The 17,347-nt window shown below is 61.8% G+C and overlaps 1 protein-coding gene across 2 annotated transcripts in view; it reads left to right on the top strand.

Annotated features, from left to right (window-relative positions):
• Window positions 1-14,415, top strand: part of CLIP2 (CAP-Gly domain containing linker protein 2) — a 53,555-nt gene extending 39,140 nt beyond the window's left edge. For both annotated transcript variants that reach the window (XM_062180281.1, XM_062180282.1), the window contains 8 exons: window positions 898-1,821; window positions 3,165-3,222; window positions 6,353-6,436; window positions 7,099-7,255; window positions 9,230-9,389; window positions 9,926-10,108; window positions 10,343-10,405; window positions 13,204-14,415. In XM_062180281.1, coding sequence (XP_062036265.1) covers window positions 898-1,821; window positions 3,165-3,222; window positions 6,353-6,436; window positions 7,099-7,255; window positions 9,230-9,389; window positions 9,926-10,108; window positions 10,343-10,405; window positions 13,204-13,215 — 1,641 coding nt within the window. In that variant the 3' untranslated portion in view covers window positions 13,216-14,415. The remainder of the gene's footprint in view (window positions 1-897; window positions 1,822-3,164; window positions 3,223-6,352; window positions 6,437-7,098; window positions 7,256-9,229; window positions 9,390-9,925; window positions 10,109-10,342; window positions 10,406-13,203) is intronic.
• Window positions 14,416-17,347: the final 2,932 nt, after the last annotated feature.

Raw genomic sequence — 17,347 nt, 5'->3', positions numbered from 1 at the left:
ATGCTCTGAGCCAGCACCCGTGCAGTGCACACAGCTGGTCCCTCCACTCACTGCATGCTCTGGGCTGCACCCATGCAGTGCACACAGCTGGTCCCTCCACTCACTCCACGCTCTGACCAGCACCCGTGCAGTGCACACAGCTGGTCCCTCCACTCACTCCACGCTCTGACCAGCACCCGTGCAGTGCACACAGCTGGTCCCTCCACTCACTGCATGCTCTGAGCTGCTCCCATGCAGTGCACACAGATGGTCCCTCCACTCACAGCATCCTCTGAGCTGCTCCCGTGCACATGGCCACACAGCTGGTCCCTCCACTCACTGCATGCTCTGAGCTGCTCCCGTGCAGTGCATACAGCTGGTCCCTCCACTCACTGCATGCTCTGGGCTGCACCCATGCAGTGCACACAGCTGGTCCCTCCACTCACTGCACGCTCTGAGCTGCACCTGTGCAGCGGGCACATGGCCACACAGCTGACCAGCTGTGTTGCAGCTCTCCTGATGGGGAAGCTGACCAGGCAGTAACGGCGATTGGGAGAAGTACCAGTGGTCAGTTACTGCACACTGGCCTGGGTGCGCGTGCGGGAGGACATGGATGCCTAGGTCCATTTCCACACTGTATTGCCCGGTGACCACATGCCCTGGCACAGCACTGCACGTGTGTGCGTGAAGGCTGCGTGCAGACACCGACTGGGTCCCTCCAGACACAGAGACATCTGGACCTCGGTTCAGCGGGTTCCTACAAACCAAAACCAGGCTTACTGAACCGATGGCGAGCTTCCCAGACAAGGGCGGAGCCTCTGCCCTCAGAGCCTTCCCTTGGAAGTGGTCTGGGAGCCATCCCCCTGACCCCTGACCCCTGACCCCGTCCCTCTCCCCCCTTCCCCCATGTCCCGGCAGCTGACCACGGTGGCCGAGAAGTCGCGGGTGCTGCAGCTGGAGGAGGAGCTGAGCCTCCGGCGGGGCGAGATCCAGGAGCTACAGCAATGCCTGCTGCACTCGAGCCCCCCGCCCGCGGACCACCCCGAGGCGGCCGAGGCGCAGCGGCTGCGGGAGCGGCTGCTGTCGGCCAGCCAGGAGCAGCAGCGGGAGAGCGGAGCCCTGCGGGACAAGTACGAGAAAGCCCTGAAGGCCTACCAGGCCGAGGTGGAGAAGCTGCGGGCGGCCAACGAGAGGTACGCGCAGGAGGTGGCCGACCTCAAGGAGAAGGTGCAGCAGGCCACCAGCGAGAACATGGGGCTCATGGACAACTGGAAGTCCAAGCTGGCCTCGCTGGCCTCGGACCACCAGAAGTCCCTGGAGGACCTCAAGGCCACCCTGAACTCGGGCCCGGGCGCGCAGCAGAAGGAGATCGGCGAGATGGAGGGCATCCGGACGGAGCACCAGCTGGAGCTGGGCAACCTGCGGGCCAAGCACGACCTGGAGATGGCCGTGCACGCGAAGGAGAAGGAGGGCTTGCGGCAGAAGCTGCAGCAGGTGCAGGACGAGCTGGCCGGGCTGCGGCAGCACTGGCGGGCCCAGCTGGAGGCGCAGGCCGCCCAGCACCGGCTGGAGCTGCGCGAGGCCCAGGACCAGCGCCGCGACGCCGAGCTGCGCGTGCAGGAGCTGGAGCGCCTGGACGCCGAGTACCGGGGCCAGGCGCAGGCCATCGAGTTCCTCAAGGAGCAGATCTCGCTGGCCGAGAAGAAGATGATGGACTACGAGCTGCTGCAGCGGGCCGAGGCCCAGAGCAAGCAGGAGGCCGAGAGGCTGCGCGAGAAGCTCCTGGTGGCCGAGAACAGGCTGCAGGCCGCCGAGTCCCTGTGCTCCACCCAGCACACGCACGTAGGCGGTGGGCGGGCTGGGGGCGGGGCCGGCCAGGGGGCGGGGCGGGGGCGGGGCCTCGGCTGCCCTCCGTGTGCCTCCAGCTAAACACACCCCCTCACCCCACCCAGGAACGTGCCTGGGGAAAATCGGGGACACCTGGCCCCTCTGTGAACCTGGGTGTCTGGGCGGGACGGGGTTGGGGGCGCCCGAGGGAGTCTGAGCCCACCTGGCTGGCTCCCCTGTGGAGCGAGGGTCTCCTCCCAGACCCCAAGCCCCTGACTCAGCCACACAGGTCCTGTTGAGCTGCTCTGGCACAGGAGGGAGCCCCGGGTTCCCCCTTTTTGCTGGTCCTGGCGCGGCTTGGCCACAGTGGAGGCCACGACCACCCATATCAGTTACCGATTGCAAGCCTCAGATCTAGAAGTTTCTCCAGTGGCCGTCCCGTCTCTCTCCGAGAGGGGGTGACACCCAGGCAGTGTGGGACCGGCCACGCGCACCCACAGCCTTTAAAGCAGCTCAGGGCGTCACCTCTCGTGCCAACCCTGAATCCCCCCAAGGTCCGCACTCACAGATGAGCCCACTGCCTGGGGCGCCGGCGACCAAGGCAACTCTGAAAAGCCTGCCTGGGGCGGGGCGCCCATCTGCGTTCCCCCCGGGTGTCCCCCAGATTTAGAGGCTGGGGTCCAGGGACAGGTGGATTGTGGGTCTCCTGTAGTTAAGTACACGGATCTGAGGTTCTCTTCTCCCTGTGCCCTAGCCTCACGGCAACCCAGAGGGGGCTTAGCTCACTGAGCCCAGCGGGGCCTGGGATGGCTGAGCAGGAGCACGAGGGGCAGGATGTGGGAGGTGACTGCGTTCAGCCGCCTTGATCCACGGCCTGAGACCTTGGCTGGCCGCGGGCTGGAGGTGGGATGCAACCCGGAGCCTGCTGCCGCTCTGCTGAGCGTCCATGATGGTCTTGGCCAGTTGTTTTTTTTTTTTTTTTAATCAGTCCTTTTCCTTTGGTTTCTGGCTCTCTCACTGAAATGAAACATTAGGATACTGAAGTCCCTGCTGGAGGCGACCATGGCCTGCTGTGTGCACACGCTGCCCTGTGGCGTGTGTCATGCGTGTGTCACGGATGAGACACCGAGACCGGGAGTCCTGTCTCTGGTTCCTTAGTCCAAGGATGGGAAAGGAGGTGTCCAGCCCTCCGCTGTCAGGACGTGGGCCCCCCACCCTTGCCGCCATGCCCGCGGGTCCCGGAATCCCTCACTGGCGCCCCCTTGCGGCAGGAGTGAGCTATGCGAGCTGGAGAGGGCCGGCGGGGTGGGGGGGCGGGCCGGGCGCGCCCCTCACGGGGTGGGGGACTCCTCTTTCAGATGATTGAACCCAATGACATCACGGAGGAGCAGATCCGGATAAAGGAGACCGTGGAGGGTGAGTGGCAGCTGGGCGGGGCTCGGGGTGGGGCTTTGCCCCCCGGCTGGGGGCCACCCTGGCTTGCACCTTGAGATGCCCACTGTGTGCACCGACCAAGCCGGGCCCTTCTCGGCGGCAGGTGAGGGCGCTGCTCCATTCTTCGAGTGCTGGGCATTGAGCCAACGGCTTCGTTACGGGTTTGGTGCTTTTTGTTTTAGTTTCTTAATTTATTTATTTGATAGAGTTACAGAGAGAGAGGGAGTGAGATCTTCCATCCACTGGCTCACTCCCCAAAATGGCCACAACAGCTGGGGCTGGGCCAGGCCGGAGCCAGGAGTCTGAAGTTTCTTCCGGGTCTCCCACGTGGGTGCAGGGGCCCAAGCACTTGGGCCATCTTCTTCTGCTTTCCCAGGCGCATTAGCAGGGAGCTGGATCGGAAGTGGAGCAGCTGGGACTTGAACCGGCATCCATATGGGATGCCGACTTCGCAGGCAGTGGCTTTCCCTGCTGTGCCACACCGGCCCCCGTTGGTTTGGTTTTAACTTGATTGTTCAGAATAGGTATAAGGGCAAGGGGTCCCCAAGTTCCCTCCCTAAATTTCGATGCCGTGTCGGTGTGGAGGTGCCACTGTGTAGTTGGCCAGTTGCCCGCTGGGATCACAGGTTGCTAAGAGCCTTTGCCCATCAGAACCCCTGTGCCGTCAATGGCCGGGCTCAGCCAATCTGGGTCCCCCATGAGCTGTGGTGAGAGTACATTTGTTCACAAAGCTCACAGGCAAGATGGCACCTGAGGGCCGGTGCTAAGCCTCCACCTGCAGTGCCAGCATCCCACATGGGCACCAGTTCGAGTCCTGGCTGCTCCACTTCTGATCCAGCTCTCTGCTATGGCCTCGGAAAGCAGTAGAAGATGGCCCAAGTGCTTGGGCCCCTGCACCCACATGGGAGTCCTGGAAGAAGCTCCTGGCTCCTGGCTTCAGATCAGTTCAGTTCTGGCCATTGCGACCATTTGGGGAGTGAACCAGTGGATGGAAGACCCCTCCCTTTGTCTCTCCCTCTCCCTGTCTGTAACTCTAACTCTCAAATTAATAATAATAATAATAATAATAATAATAAAGTAGCTCCTGAGGCTGTCTGTTGACTGCCCGGTCAGATCGCACCTTCCTCTCACTGTGAATGGAGTGAGGACGTGCATGTGCTCATGTCCTTTGCCTGTGTTTTCTGATTGGGTTCCTGGTCTTCTTGTTGGTTTTCAGAAACTCTTTATGTATGACACTACAAATATTTTTTTCTCCACTGATTTGGCTTTTGGCTTTTTTAAAAAAAATTCTTGTACTGGCCGGTGCCACGGCTCAATAGGCTAATCCTCCACCTTGCGGCACCGGCACACGGGGTTCTAGTCCTGGTCGGGGCACCGGATTCTGTCCCGGTTGCCCCTCTTCCAGGCCAGCTCTCTGCTGTGGACCAGGAGTGCAGTGGAGGATGGCCCAAGTGCTTGGGCCCTGCACCCCATGGAAGACCAGGAGAAGCACCTGGCTCCTGCCTTCGGATCAGTGTGGTGCGCTGGCCGCAGCATGCCGGCCGCGGTGGCCATTGGAGGGTGAACCAACGACAAAAGCAAGACCTTTCTCTCTGTCTCTCTCTCTCACTGTCCACTCTGCCTGTCAAAAAAATATATTCTTGTACTACAATTTATCTTTTTTTAATAGAAAGCTTTTATTTAATAAATATAAATTTCATAAGTACAACTTTTGGATTGTAGCGGTTCTTCCCCCCATACAATTTATCTTTTAATTCCATTTTTACCTGAACTTCTAAAAAATGTTTATTTTTTTAATCTACTTGAAAGGCAGAGAGAGAGAAATCTTCCACTTCTGTCCACTTTCACTTCTGTTCACTCCCAAAATGCATCCAATAGCCAGGGCTGGGCCAGGAGTCCTGAACTCCATCTGGGTCTCCCATGTGGGTGGCAGTGGCCCAAGCATTTAGGCCACTATATTCAGCCTCCCAGGCACATTAGCAGGGAGCTGGATCAGAATTGAAACAGGGGGGCCAGCATTGTGGCATAGCAGGTAAAGCCACCACCTGCAGTGCCGGCATCCCATATGGGCACCGGTTCAAGTCCCGGCTGCTCCACTTCCCATCCAGCTCTCTGCTATGGCCTGGAAAAGCAGAAGAAGATGGCCTAAGTCCTTGGGCCCCTGCACCTGTGTGGGGGACCCAGAAGTAGCTCCTGGCTTCAGATCAGCCCAGCCCTGGCCACTGCAGCCATTTTCGGGGATTGAACCAGTGGATGGAACACCTCTCTCTCTCTGTCTCCTCTCTATGTGTAATTCTGACTTTTGAAATAAATAAATAAATCTTTTTTTAAGAAAGTGAAGCATCAGGAAGTCCAGTGAGCACCCCAATAAAGGGATGGATCGTCCATTCATTCCCTCCCCAAATGGCCCCCAAAGCCAGTGCGGGGCCAGGGGCTAAGAACTCCATCCGGGTCTCTCACGTGGGTGCAGGGGCCCAAGCACTTGGACCATCCTGCGCTGCTTTCCCAGTTGCATTAGCAGGGAGCTGGATCGGAAGTGGAGCAGCCGGGGCTTGAACCGTACTCCCATATGGGATGCTGGCGTCGCACGTGGTGGCTTATCCCGCCGCGTCACGACAGCGCCCCCTTTTTTTAGCTGTTTCTTAAACACGCAGCGGGCTCCAAGATCACTCATCATTCCAGCTGCGCCAAATAGCTCATTTCCCTGGAGGAGGGGCTTCACGGCCCCGAGTTTCCTCTGCTCCTCGTTGTCCCTGTCTACATCCATGTTCACGTCCGTGGCCTGCTCCTGGGCTGTCTCAGGGACTCCCTGTCACCTGCTGCCCCCTGCCCCGCCCAGACCCTGCCACCAGCCATAGAGCTCCAAGCCCCGCCCTGGCTGCAGCCCCGCCCCCGTTTCACCTGTGCAAACCAAAGCCATGGGCGTGTCCGATCCCCTAATTCAGTGTGGGTGCTGGAGGGAGGCACAGCAGGAGGACGCATCTGGACCCTGGAGGCCACGTTTGGCTCTATTTGAGGATTCCTGTGGGTTGGGGGGAGGCGGCCCCTTGCCCGCTGGCCCCAGGCCATGGATAACTTCCCCTGCCTTCCTCCCCCTGCCGTGTCCCCCCAGGCCTGCAGGACAAGCTGAACAAGAGGGACAAAGAGGTGACAGCCTTGACGTCCCAGGCCGAGATGCTGAAGGCCCAAGTAAGTGGTAAGTGTCCCCCCACCGGGCAGACGTGGGGCTGCGCGGGTCCTGTGCGCCCAGCAGGCGGGGAGCGGGCAGCCACCGTATCTGGGCCCTTCCCCCACGGCAGCCCAGCCTGTGCCCCTGCACCACCCCTGCACCGGCCGCCGCGGGGGATGGGGGCATGCCCAGCACCAGCCGTGCATGCCCGGCTCCTGGTTCCTCGTGGCCACTTCCACGAAGCCCGTCTGCCCCCTGGAGTGACTACGCTGTGGCCCAGAGCGAGCCTCAGAGAGGGGGCACCTGTGGGTGGGGAGCGGCTCAGGAGTTGGCGACTCTGTGACAATGCGGCCCCGCTTCTCGGGCACCAGACCCGTGGTAGCCGTGTCCCCAAGGCTGCCCTGCTCCTGGGAAGCGGCCCTGTCTCGGTCAGGGGGCCTTATGGGGCCCGACAAAGGTCAGAGGACCTGAGACTCCGCCGAGGCCAAGGTCAAGGCTGAGCTCTTCAGGAAACGGACCTGCGCCCGGCCTGCTGGGCTTCGCTGCTTTCCAGACTGCCCCGTGGCCGTGGTCCGTGGCACTGGCCTTCCCGACCCAGCCCCACCCTCTGGGGGATGGGAAGCAGCCCACGCCTGTGGTGGGTGGGATCCCCTGCGTGCTCCCAGCCCCGCCCCGCTTTCTCTGCCCAGCGCTGGAGAGCAGGTGCAAATCGGCCGAGAAGAAGGTGGAGGCCCTCTTAAAGGAGCGGCGGCGCCTGGAGGCCGAGCTGGAGGCCGTGTCCCGGAAGACCCACGACGCCTCGGGCCAACTGGTCGTCATCAGCCAGGAGCTACTCAAGAAAGAGCGGTGAGTCGCCGCCAGCGCCCCTGCCGCAGGCCCTGACCCGCGCTCAGCCCACACCGGGGGCTGGGAGGGCTGGCCTGGCAGGACAGGCATTGGGATCGCCAGGGAGCACCTGCGCCCCTTGCAGAGCCGCCTCAAAGCCTCAGAATCCTTCTCAACACTTCTGTCCCCTGGGGAGAGGCTTCCCCAACTTCCACTCTTGGGGGTCGCTTTACACTCTTAGAAATCATGGAGTTCTCTCAAAGATCTTTTTTAAAAAAGTATCTAACTGAATGGCAGAGTGATGGGGAAAGAAAGGAGAGATGGGGCCGGCATGTGGCATAGTGGGTAAAGCCACCACCTGCAGCACCAGCATCCCATATGAGCGCCAGTTCGAGTCCCAGCCGCTCCACTTCCAATCCAGCTCTCTGCTGTGGCCTGGGAAAGCAGTAGAAGATGGCCCAAGTGCTTGTGCCCCTGCACCCATGTGGGAGACCTGGAGGAGGCTGCTGGCTCTGGTTTCAGATCAGTGCAGCTCCAATTGGCCATTGTGGCCATTATGGCCAATTGCCTCTCTTTCTCTATCAGTGTAACTGTGACTTTCACATAAATAAATAAATCTTTAAAAAAGAGAGAGAGAGAAAGAAGAGAGAGGTCTTCCATCTGCTGGTTCACTTCCTAGATGACCACAACAGCTGGAGCTGAGCCGATCCGAAGCCAGGAGCCAGGAGCTTCTTCCTGGTCTCCCATGTGGGTGGCAGGGACCCAAGCACTTGGGCCATCAGCAGGGAGCTGGATCAGAAGTGGAGCAGCCGGGACTCGAACCGGTGCCCATATGGAATGCCAGCCTCACAGGTGGTAGTTTAACCTGTGCTTGCACAATGCTGGCCCAGGTTTGGGTGTGTTTTTTTTTTTTATTGTTTAAAATTTTTTTTATTTATTTTCATTTTATTTGAAAGGCAAACAGGCAGAAATCCACCTGCTGGTTCACTCCCCCAATGCTGGCCCCGGCTGGGGTGGGGCCAGGAGCCTGCGGCTCCATCCGGGTCTCCAGTGTGGGTGGCGGGGGACTGGCTGCCCACCGCGTGTGCACCAGCAGGCAATTGGACCAGCATCACTTTACCCAGGCCTCGCAGCGTGGGCTGTGGGCATCCCAGGGGTCAATCTAACATCCACCCCCACAGACATGGTTAGCGGGACTGGGGGAAGCTAGCATTTAAACGCCAGAGGCTGTCAGATAAACCCTGGAAGCCCCTGCTCCCCTCCAGCTGGGGAGCAGCCCCCACTTCCGGTGGGCGGCACCCTCTGGGCCTCCACAGGCCCCACCCCTCCCCCAGGCCCCGCCCCCTCCCCCACCAGGAGACACCAGGTGTTGAAAGACCTTGGGTGGACATGTTGGTGACTTTTTATTTTAAAGCCGAATCATATGATACATTTATGATAACTTATTTTTAAAAGATTTACTTGAAAGTCAGAGTTACACAGAGAGAGGAGAGGCAGAGAGAGAGAGGTCTTCCATCCAATGGTTCACTCACCAGTTGGCCGCAATGGCCGGAGCTGCGCCGATCCGAACCCAGGAGCCAGGAGCTTCCTCTGGGTCTCCCATGCAGGTGCACGGGCCCAAGGACTTGGGCCATCTTCTACTGCTTTCCCAGGCCACGGCAGAGAGTTGGATCGGAAGAGGAGCAACCGGGTCTCGAACCTGTGCCCATATGGAATGCTAGCGCTTTAGGCCGGGATGTTAACCCGCTGAGCCACAGCGCCGGGCCCGACTTTTTTTTTTTTTTTTTTTTTTTTTCAACAAATAGATTCTCATTGCAAACAGGCTCAGCGAGGCCCGGATCCCGGCCCCTCCTGGGCTGCGGGGGTCGCAGGTGCCGTGTGGCCGCCTCTCGTGTGGCCGCCTCTCGTGTGGCCACCTCTCGTGGCGCAGGTGCTGGGGGCGGGAGTGGGGGGGTTGGCGCTGACGGCTGCTCTCTGCCCCCCCCCTCCCCGCAGGAGCCTGAACGAGCTGCGGGTGTTGCTGCTGGAGGCCAACCGCCACTCGCCAGGGCCCGAGCGCGACCTGAGCCGCGAGGTGCACAAGGCCGAGTGGCGGCTCAAGGAGCAGAAGTTGAAAGATGACATCCGGGGCCTGCGCGAGAAGCTGACGGGGCTGGTACGTGGGCACGGGCGGGCCGCCCGCCCCTCCCCGGGGGCCTCTTGGAGCCACCCCGGGGGACAGCCAGGTCGCAGTGCGGGCGGGCGGAGGGACCCTGGGTGCCCCCTTCGGCAGGTGCAGCAGGAGCGGTGCGCATCCATCAGCTTTTCATCCCTGTAGCCGAGTACCAAGTACCGCGCCGAGCTGGGCCGAGATGGGCAGGCCCACGGCGGCAGAGGGGAACCCGGGAAGGTCCCGGATTTGGAGACTGGGGTGCGTCTCACCGGGCGGGGGGTCCCCTCGGGGCGGCAGATGCTGTGCCGCCGGGGCCCGGCCCTGCGTGTCTCCCGCCTAGATCGAGCCCCACCCCCGGCAGGTGCACGCGCGCGCACACACCCACACACACACGCTCCTCGCAGGTGCTGTGCCACTGAGGCCCGGCCCTGCATGTCTCCCGCCTGGACCGAGCCCCGCCCCGGCAGGTGCACACCCACCCCCCCATCCCCCCCCCCCACACACACACACGCTCCTCGCCCCTCTCCCGCCCGCCCCAGGACAAGGAGCGGTCGCTGGCCGAGCAGAGGCGCCACTCGCTCATCGACCCGGCCTCGTCGGAGCTCGTGCGGCTGCAGCGCCAGCTGATGAGCACAGAGGACGCGCTGCGGGATGCCCTGGACCAAGTGCAGCAGGGGGAGAAGCTCGTGGAGGCCCTGCGGGGCTGTCCCGACAAGGCCCAGGTGAGCCGCAGTCCGATGGGGGAGGCAGCTGTACCGGGGCGCCCCAGTCCGATGGGGGAGGCAGCCGTACCGGGGCGCCCCAGTCCGATGGGGGAGGCAGCCGTGCCCTGGGAGCCGCAGGTCGCAGGGGTCCTTGGGGCGTCTGGGAGACGTCGCCCTCTAGTGGGCGAGCTGGGAACTGCCACCCGGCGTGGCTGGCTCAGCGACCCCCACCCCTCCGCCTGCCTCTTGCAGACCCTGGGAACATCAGGCTCGGCCAACGGCATCCACCAGCAAGACAAAGCCTACAAGCAGGAGGTGAGGGCGCCTGGCACCTTGGAAAGGGCTTCCTGATAGAAGCAGAGTGGGCCGCGGGGCAGCCTGCCCACGGGGCCGGGCGCTGGGGGCGCTCATCCTGCCCTGGGAACCTCCTTTTATGATAAAGGAATGTGTGTCTCTAGAAACACCCCAACGTGTAATCAAGAAAGCGCTCGCCAGGAGCCCTGCTGCCCAGAGATGATGACCAGGATGGGCAGTGTACATCCTTCCAGAACTTTCCTGAGCATCTGTGTGTGCATGCGTGGATGTGTCCGTTCGTGGGGGAGCACCCGGCCCAGTGTAGGGCAGGTGACCCGTCCCAGCTCTGGCTCCTGACCCCGCTTACCCCTGGTGCCGGGCCCGGGAGGCAGTGGTGGCAGCTCGGGAAACCAGGCTCCTCCCACCCATGTGGGAGACCGCATTGTGTGCTTTTTTTTTTTTTTTTTAAGACTAATTTGGTGCAAAATTAATTTGGTGTGAACTCCAGGCTTGATGTGTTCATAACCAGTGCTTTCCATAACGTTTCTGAAGACCCCTTGGTATGCACGGATTTCGGAAGTTTTGCACCCAAACTTTTAATTCCATTTTCCCTTGACCTCCTCACAGCACTGGCTGCCATGGACGCGGGCAGTCTGAGCCCCGTCATGTGAGGCTCCCACTCGTGCAGATTCACCCCCCAAATCTGTGCCCTTGATACGGGGAGCTCACGGGCAGACGCGCCCGGAGGCTGGGGCCCCCCCCGCAGGAAGCTTCAGGGGGCCAGGCCCTGCCTTCCCGCCTCCCGGCTCACAGCATAAGTTGGGCTCCTCACCATGGTCTCTGTGCTGCCAGGTGTTGTGCTGTTGGTGGGCCCCACCCAGGAGGCAGGGAGCTGTCCAGGCCTGGGCGAGACGGCATGTACTGGCTGGTAAAAGACACAGCCGCGGTTGGGGGCGAGTCCCTTGGCCAAGCTTGCAGGAGGCTGGCCCTAAGTCTCCACCACGGGGCAGCGTTCAGCCCCATAGCAGGTGGTTGTCTGGTTGTAGAGCCATTTGCTTTTCGTTTTCTGCATGGAGATGGGTGCCTGCTCATGGCAGAAGGAATTAAAAGATAAACGGGCTCATTTTGGTTGGAAAAAACTTTGGAAACCATTTATATGAGAGGTCATAGACAGGTTTTGGAAGCTGGTTATCGGAGAGTTGGAGAGCGCCCCCATTGGCAGCTTCTCTCCCCAAATGCCTGCAGTGGCCAGGGCTGGGCCAGACTGGAGCTGAGAGCCGGGAGCTCCATCCGGGTCCCCTACGTGGGCGGCAGGAGCCCAGTTCCTTGAGCCGCCACTGCTGCCCCCCAGGGTCTGTGTTAGCAGGAAGCTGGAGTCGGGCGCTGGACCCAGGCACTGTGAGGAGACACAAATGTCCTAGGCCAAGCGTCCATGCCAAAATAAATATCTCTCCATTTGTCCACGAGCTTCTAGAAGGTCTGTGGAACCGTATAGTGTGGTTCACCACTTGAGTATAATTGCAGAACTGCAGGTGCCCTGGCCCAGCACCCCTCAGGCCCTGTCGCCCGAGGAGGGGGGCGTGGCTCACAACCCCGGCAGGTGCAGTGCCCATGCAGATGTATGTCAGACACCTCTGTGTTCCGTGGCTTCTCCGTGGCTTCCCCCGGCACGCTTGGCTAGGAGGCCGGCGAGGCACAGTGCCCTGCCTGCCCCACGGGGCTGGGTCTCTGCCATCTTTGCCATCTCCTTTGTCTGGGCCACTTTGATTTCTCCGACAGGGATATTTTTGAAACACAGGCCTGCCCTTTTTTAAAATTTATTTGTTTATTTGAAAGGCAGAGTTTCAGAGAGGCAGGAGAGAGAGAAAGAGAGAGATAGCAATCTTCCATCCGCTGGTTCACTCCCCAAACAGCTGCAACAGCCAGAGCTGGGCCAGTCCAAAGCCAGGAGCCAGGAGCTTCCTCTGGGTCTCCCATGTGGGTGCAGGGGCCCAAGCACTTGGGCCATCTTCCACTGCTTTCCCAGGCCGTGCCAGAGAGCTGGATCAGAAGTGGAGCAGCCGGGACTCGAACCGGCGCCCATATGGGATGCCGGCACTGCAGGCGGCCGCTTCACCTGCCACAACCACAGCGCTGGCCGTTTTTTAAAAACATTAAAAGACTCCTTGTCTGGGGTTGGCCTGGCCCTCCCAGGGCCCCTCACTGAGTTGTGACCCCTGAGCAATTTCTGTCCTCACTAAGCAGCCTCTGGAACCCGCTGTGTGTACAGGAGAAGGTGATCTTCTGGGGTGCCAGGTGGCCCTGCAAACCCCCCACCGTCGAATTCCAAGCCCCCCACTGCCCAGATGCTGCCTGCCAAGGAGGGAGGAGCCCCGAGATTGGTCCACCAGCAGCTCCCTCCCCGGCTCGGTCCTGCTGCTGCTGGCCTGTTGGGACCTCAGGCCAGGGCGGAACAGGAGCAGCGTGGGGCTCATGGGCGCCCTGCAACACCCAGCAACGCCTGAGAGCTGATGTCCATACCCCATGTGGCTTTGTCCCGTTGGGAGCCCCTGGAGGCACAGAGCTGACCCCAGTTTACAGATGCAGTCATCGAGGCCTGGAATCTGCAGTTCTCTCCTCCGAGAGACCCCGCCCACTGTCCCTTCCTCTCAGTAGCCCCCACTCACCCCTGCCTCACCGGGCCCCCAGAGGAGGCTTCCCGCCCCAGGGCCTTGGCACGTGCCAGGTCTCCCGCCCAGCGTGCCTTGCTGACCGCCCGTCGTGCTTGTCCCCCCAAGGCTCTTGGGGACACTTGCTGATGACACCCCTGCTCTCTCTAGGACAAGCACTGACCCCGAGGAACACGGAGGAGTGGCCCAGTCCACATCGGAGCCCCGCCAGGCTGCCCGGCAGCGCCCCCTCCAGGCAAAGGCCAGGACTGTCGCCTTGGAGACAAGACAGTGTTCACAACGCAAGCGCGCCGCCCACCGCCCACCGCTGCCGCAGCCCCCCTGCCGGCCCAGGAGGCTTCCTGAAGCCCAGCCTTCCACAGAGGGCGGTCGCGCCCCGGCCTGGCCCCCGGGCTTTCAGCCTGGACCCCCGGGAGCTTCTGCACTTGGTCTGGGGAAGCTGAGAAGACCCAGCCAGGCCCCTTGCCCCGCGTGTTCCTGTCTCTCTCCTCCCCAGAGGAGGATTTTGGACCTACAGCTGCCGCCAGGCCAGGGCAGTGCCAGGCTCCTTGTCCCCACCCTCCGAGCCTCCCCCAGACTCCCAGGCTCAAAGTGTTGGGAGACAGGGTCCATCCCCTCCCCCAACTGGCCGGAGGGTGTGCACCAAGGCCGGGAGCCACAGTGTTAGGCAAGTTTTGGAAACCCCTCCCTTCTCCCCCCGCCCCCCAGCTTGGGTGAGGCCTGGCTTGGAGCCCGGGGCCAGGGGGCAGCCGCACGGGAGCGCAGAGTAGGGGAGCCTGGGGTTGACCAGATGTTCCCAAGCAGCCTCCCAGCGGCAGGTGCACCCTGCGGGTGGCCATGCTTGGGTTCCAGCCCCAGCCTGGCAGGGAGGCGCCCACAGGCCCCTGCACACCCACGTTCCTGCCCTGTAGGTGCGTGGGCCCCTGGCTCCCGCAGCCAGGAAAGAATCCAGGGCGCGTGGAAAACCCAGCGCCTCGCCGGGCTCACTCCCAGGCCTTGTCGCCGTCCCCTGGCCACCGCTGGGCACCGCCAGCTCCAGGCAGTTGGCGCTCCTGTCCTCCAGCCGCCCACTGGCTTTTGGTAGCTCTCGCATGCGTGATCACAGCAGCCTAGAAGCCACGCTCCGCGGTCTAACCCGCGCCAAGCCCTGCGACTGCTTCCCGCAACACGTGCGGGAGGCGCTATTAACAGCCGGAGGCCCCTGGCGGCAGCCAATAGGTGTCCCCTGCCGCTCTCTCTGGACCTCGCTGCCCCCCCCCCAAGCCCCCTGTCCCCGTCCCGCCCCGAGGTGGAATTGTTGAAGTGTGGCCAGTCTGTGCCGGGACAATAAAGCTTGTGGCTGAGGCGTCTGCTTCCCTCCGCCTGGCGGGAACGGACGGACGGAGAGCGAGGGGCCAGGGGAGTGTGGCTGGAGCGCCCCGGGGAGCCGGCGCGAGGCTGGGGGGCCGGGCGGGCGGAGCCCTAGAGGAGGTGGTGGCCGGTTCGGGCGGGGGGTGATGGCGCTCTGGAAGCAGACGCAGCCCCGAGCAAGCAGCACACGGGAATCTAAACGGTGATGACCGCGAAGGTCGCGGGGGTCCCTGGCGGGATGCGCTTGCGCTGTGCGTGCTATTGCGCACAGCGATTTTACGTTCATCCAACTTTTTTTTTTTTTTTTTTTTTTTTTAATAAATCTGGAAACTACAAGAGGCCAAGGCCCCGGGAGCTGTAGGAGGTGCAGCTCAGCCTCGGGTCCTGCCGGGGACAGGGGAGGGCGCAAGTGCACAGGGGTCCCCGGTGCGCCGCAGGGGACAGAGCCCACCCTGGCCTGCGGCCGTCGGCGTGCCCTGTCTTTCCGCGTGTGGCCCCCGGTGCTGGGTGAGCCCGGTCGCGGGACGGACAAGGCTGCCAGGGGCCGGGGGTGGGACAAGCGCGCGCTGCCCGCTCGCACATGCGCGCGTGGCGGGGGCGGGCGTGGCGCCTCCCTGGCCAGCAGTCGCCTCCCTCTGGCGTCAACAGCCGTGGAGAGGAGGGTGCTGGTGGAGGGAGGAAGGCCTGGGGACCAGAGAAAGCGGTGATTGGCGACTGTCTGGCTGTCGCCGGACTGAGCCCCCCCCCACCCCGGCCGCCCCGGGGTGGAAGACCGGGACAGAGAGCGGATGCGGGGCCTGGGGGGCTGTGCGGGGCTGGTGCTGGGACGGGGCGACTCCGGGGAGGTGTCCTACCCAGACCCCTTTGGCTCTGAGCCCATGGCTCCACGTGGTAGAGCTTCAGCTGTGGACGAAATCAAAGACCCTCCTGACAGAGATCCTGCAGGCTCCACCCAGGTTCCTCCTCCCCCACCCCACCCCCACCCAGCCCAGCAGGGGGGCTGCCCCTTCTGCACCAGTGCCCGCTGCCCCCTCGCAGCCCGGGCCGGCGTGGGGACCCCCGGGTGGAGCAGCTAGGAATGAGCAGATCTGCACGGGCTCAAGCAGTGCAGAAGGAGCCCAGGCCCCCACCCCCGCCCGCTCTGGGCTTCCAGGAGCTGGTAGTGAGCTCAGGTCAGGGTCAGGGTCAGGGTCAGGTCACGTTCGGAAGGGGCCACGCCATGCCTGGGTTAACCTAAACAAATTTATTTATTTATTTATAAATATTTATTTATTTATTTATTTATTTGAAAGAGTTACATGGAGAGAGAGAGGAGGGAGAGCTAAACTCTCCAAGTTTTAGGGAGCCCTAAAACTGGGCTCCTCTCCATCCTGTTCCCACCCGCCAGCCCCTTTCCCGCCCCGATGGGGCTGTCTTGGTGGACAGGTGGCTTCTGTGGTCCTCAGGTGTCAGAAAAGTGCCTGACACCGGTGCCACCTCCGACGCGGGCACGGCCCAGGCCCTTCCCTCCCCAGCCTGTTTCCCCCCTTTTAACCTCCAGGGGGGAGATCACAGTGGCACCTGTGGCTGCGGGGCTGGGTGAGGACTGAGCCGGGGTGGGCTCGGCGAGGAGCGAGCTGTCCACCCCTTGGCGGGCAGCTCCTGGGCACCTGAGCTGGACCCAAGTGGGCAAGGATGCGTCCGTTAGGGGCTTGGATTCCAGTTCAGCCTCTGACCTGGTCAGGGGTCTCCGCCAGACACTGCCCCAAGGCTGCTTTTCCCTTCTCCCCGGAGGCTGGGACAGCAGCAGCCATGGCCTGGAGCTGTTGAGAGCATCACCGGGTGTGTGTGTCCTAGGCAAGGGTGTGGAACCTCTCCTGTCCTCCTTCCTCTCCCTGCCCCTGGGCGCCTCGTGGCCGGGGTCTCCTTTCTGGGGAAAGCTAGGGAACTGGTCCACCAAATCCTGCCTGTGATGCTTCTATGTCACCACCAGGTGTCGCCCTTGGCCCTCGCACCACTGCCGGTCAAGGCCACGGTGTGGTCCAGTCCTGGATTTACGTCCTTGGAGCGGACAGAAAGCACACAAGCCAGGACCAGAACCAGGTTCCAGGTCACTGGACACAGGTGCTGGGACACACACACACACACACACACACCCTGGGCTGATTCCGGCCCATCTGTGGCCAGTGGGCGTGCCTTCCACCTGCAGGCCAGGACTTGCCCCACCACGGTTGGAAACCCCTCCCTGCACCCCTTGCTCCCCTCCTGATGCCAGCCTCCTCCCGGGCCTGGGGTCTCTGCCCACCTCCTCCCATCCCTCCCCCCAGCCTCAGATGGGGACACACTCCCTGGTCCCACGCCCCAGGTGCTAAGAAATATTTCAAGACAGAGGTTTGGAGCCTGCACTATGGTACAATGAGTTAACCCACTGCCTGTGCCATATGGGCACCGGTTCGAGTCCCAACTGCTCCACTTCCCATCCAGCTCTCTGCTATGGCCTGGGAAAGCAGTAGAAGACGGCCCAAGTCCTTGGGCCCCTGCACCCATGAGGTAGACCCAGATGGAACTCCTGGCTCCAGGCCCAGCTGTGGCTTTTGCCAGCATTTGGAGAGTGAACCAGCATGGGGGGGGGGGGGGCTCCCTCTCTCCCTCCCTCCCCCGTCTCTGTCTTTGAAATGAAAGGAAATAAATATGATTTATTGCATTCAAATGAAAGTACAATGAATGTATATTACATTCAAATGAAGGGAAATCAGTCTTTGGAAACCGTGTTTTTGAAAACCAGGTGTTCCCATGGTCGTCTTTACTGCAAGGTTGGCGTGGGCTCTGTCGCCGCCCCTCCCCTGTCGCACCTCCTGGGTGGCCTCCGTTGCACCTGCTTCCTTGGTCCTGAACGTTGGCGTTTGTTTTTCATCTTTGATCTTCTGTCTTCTCACATCACTTGCATTTGGCTGCTTTAATTGAT

The sequence above is a fragment of the Lepus europaeus genome, chromosome 21, assembly GCF_033115175.1.
Source record: "Lepus europaeus isolate LE1 chromosome 21, mLepTim1.pri, whole genome shotgun sequence".
NCBI classification, from domain to species: Eukaryota; Metazoa; Chordata; class Mammalia; order Lagomorpha; family Leporidae; genus Lepus; species Lepus europaeus.
This window is presented reverse-complemented; position numbering and strand designations above follow the sequence as displayed.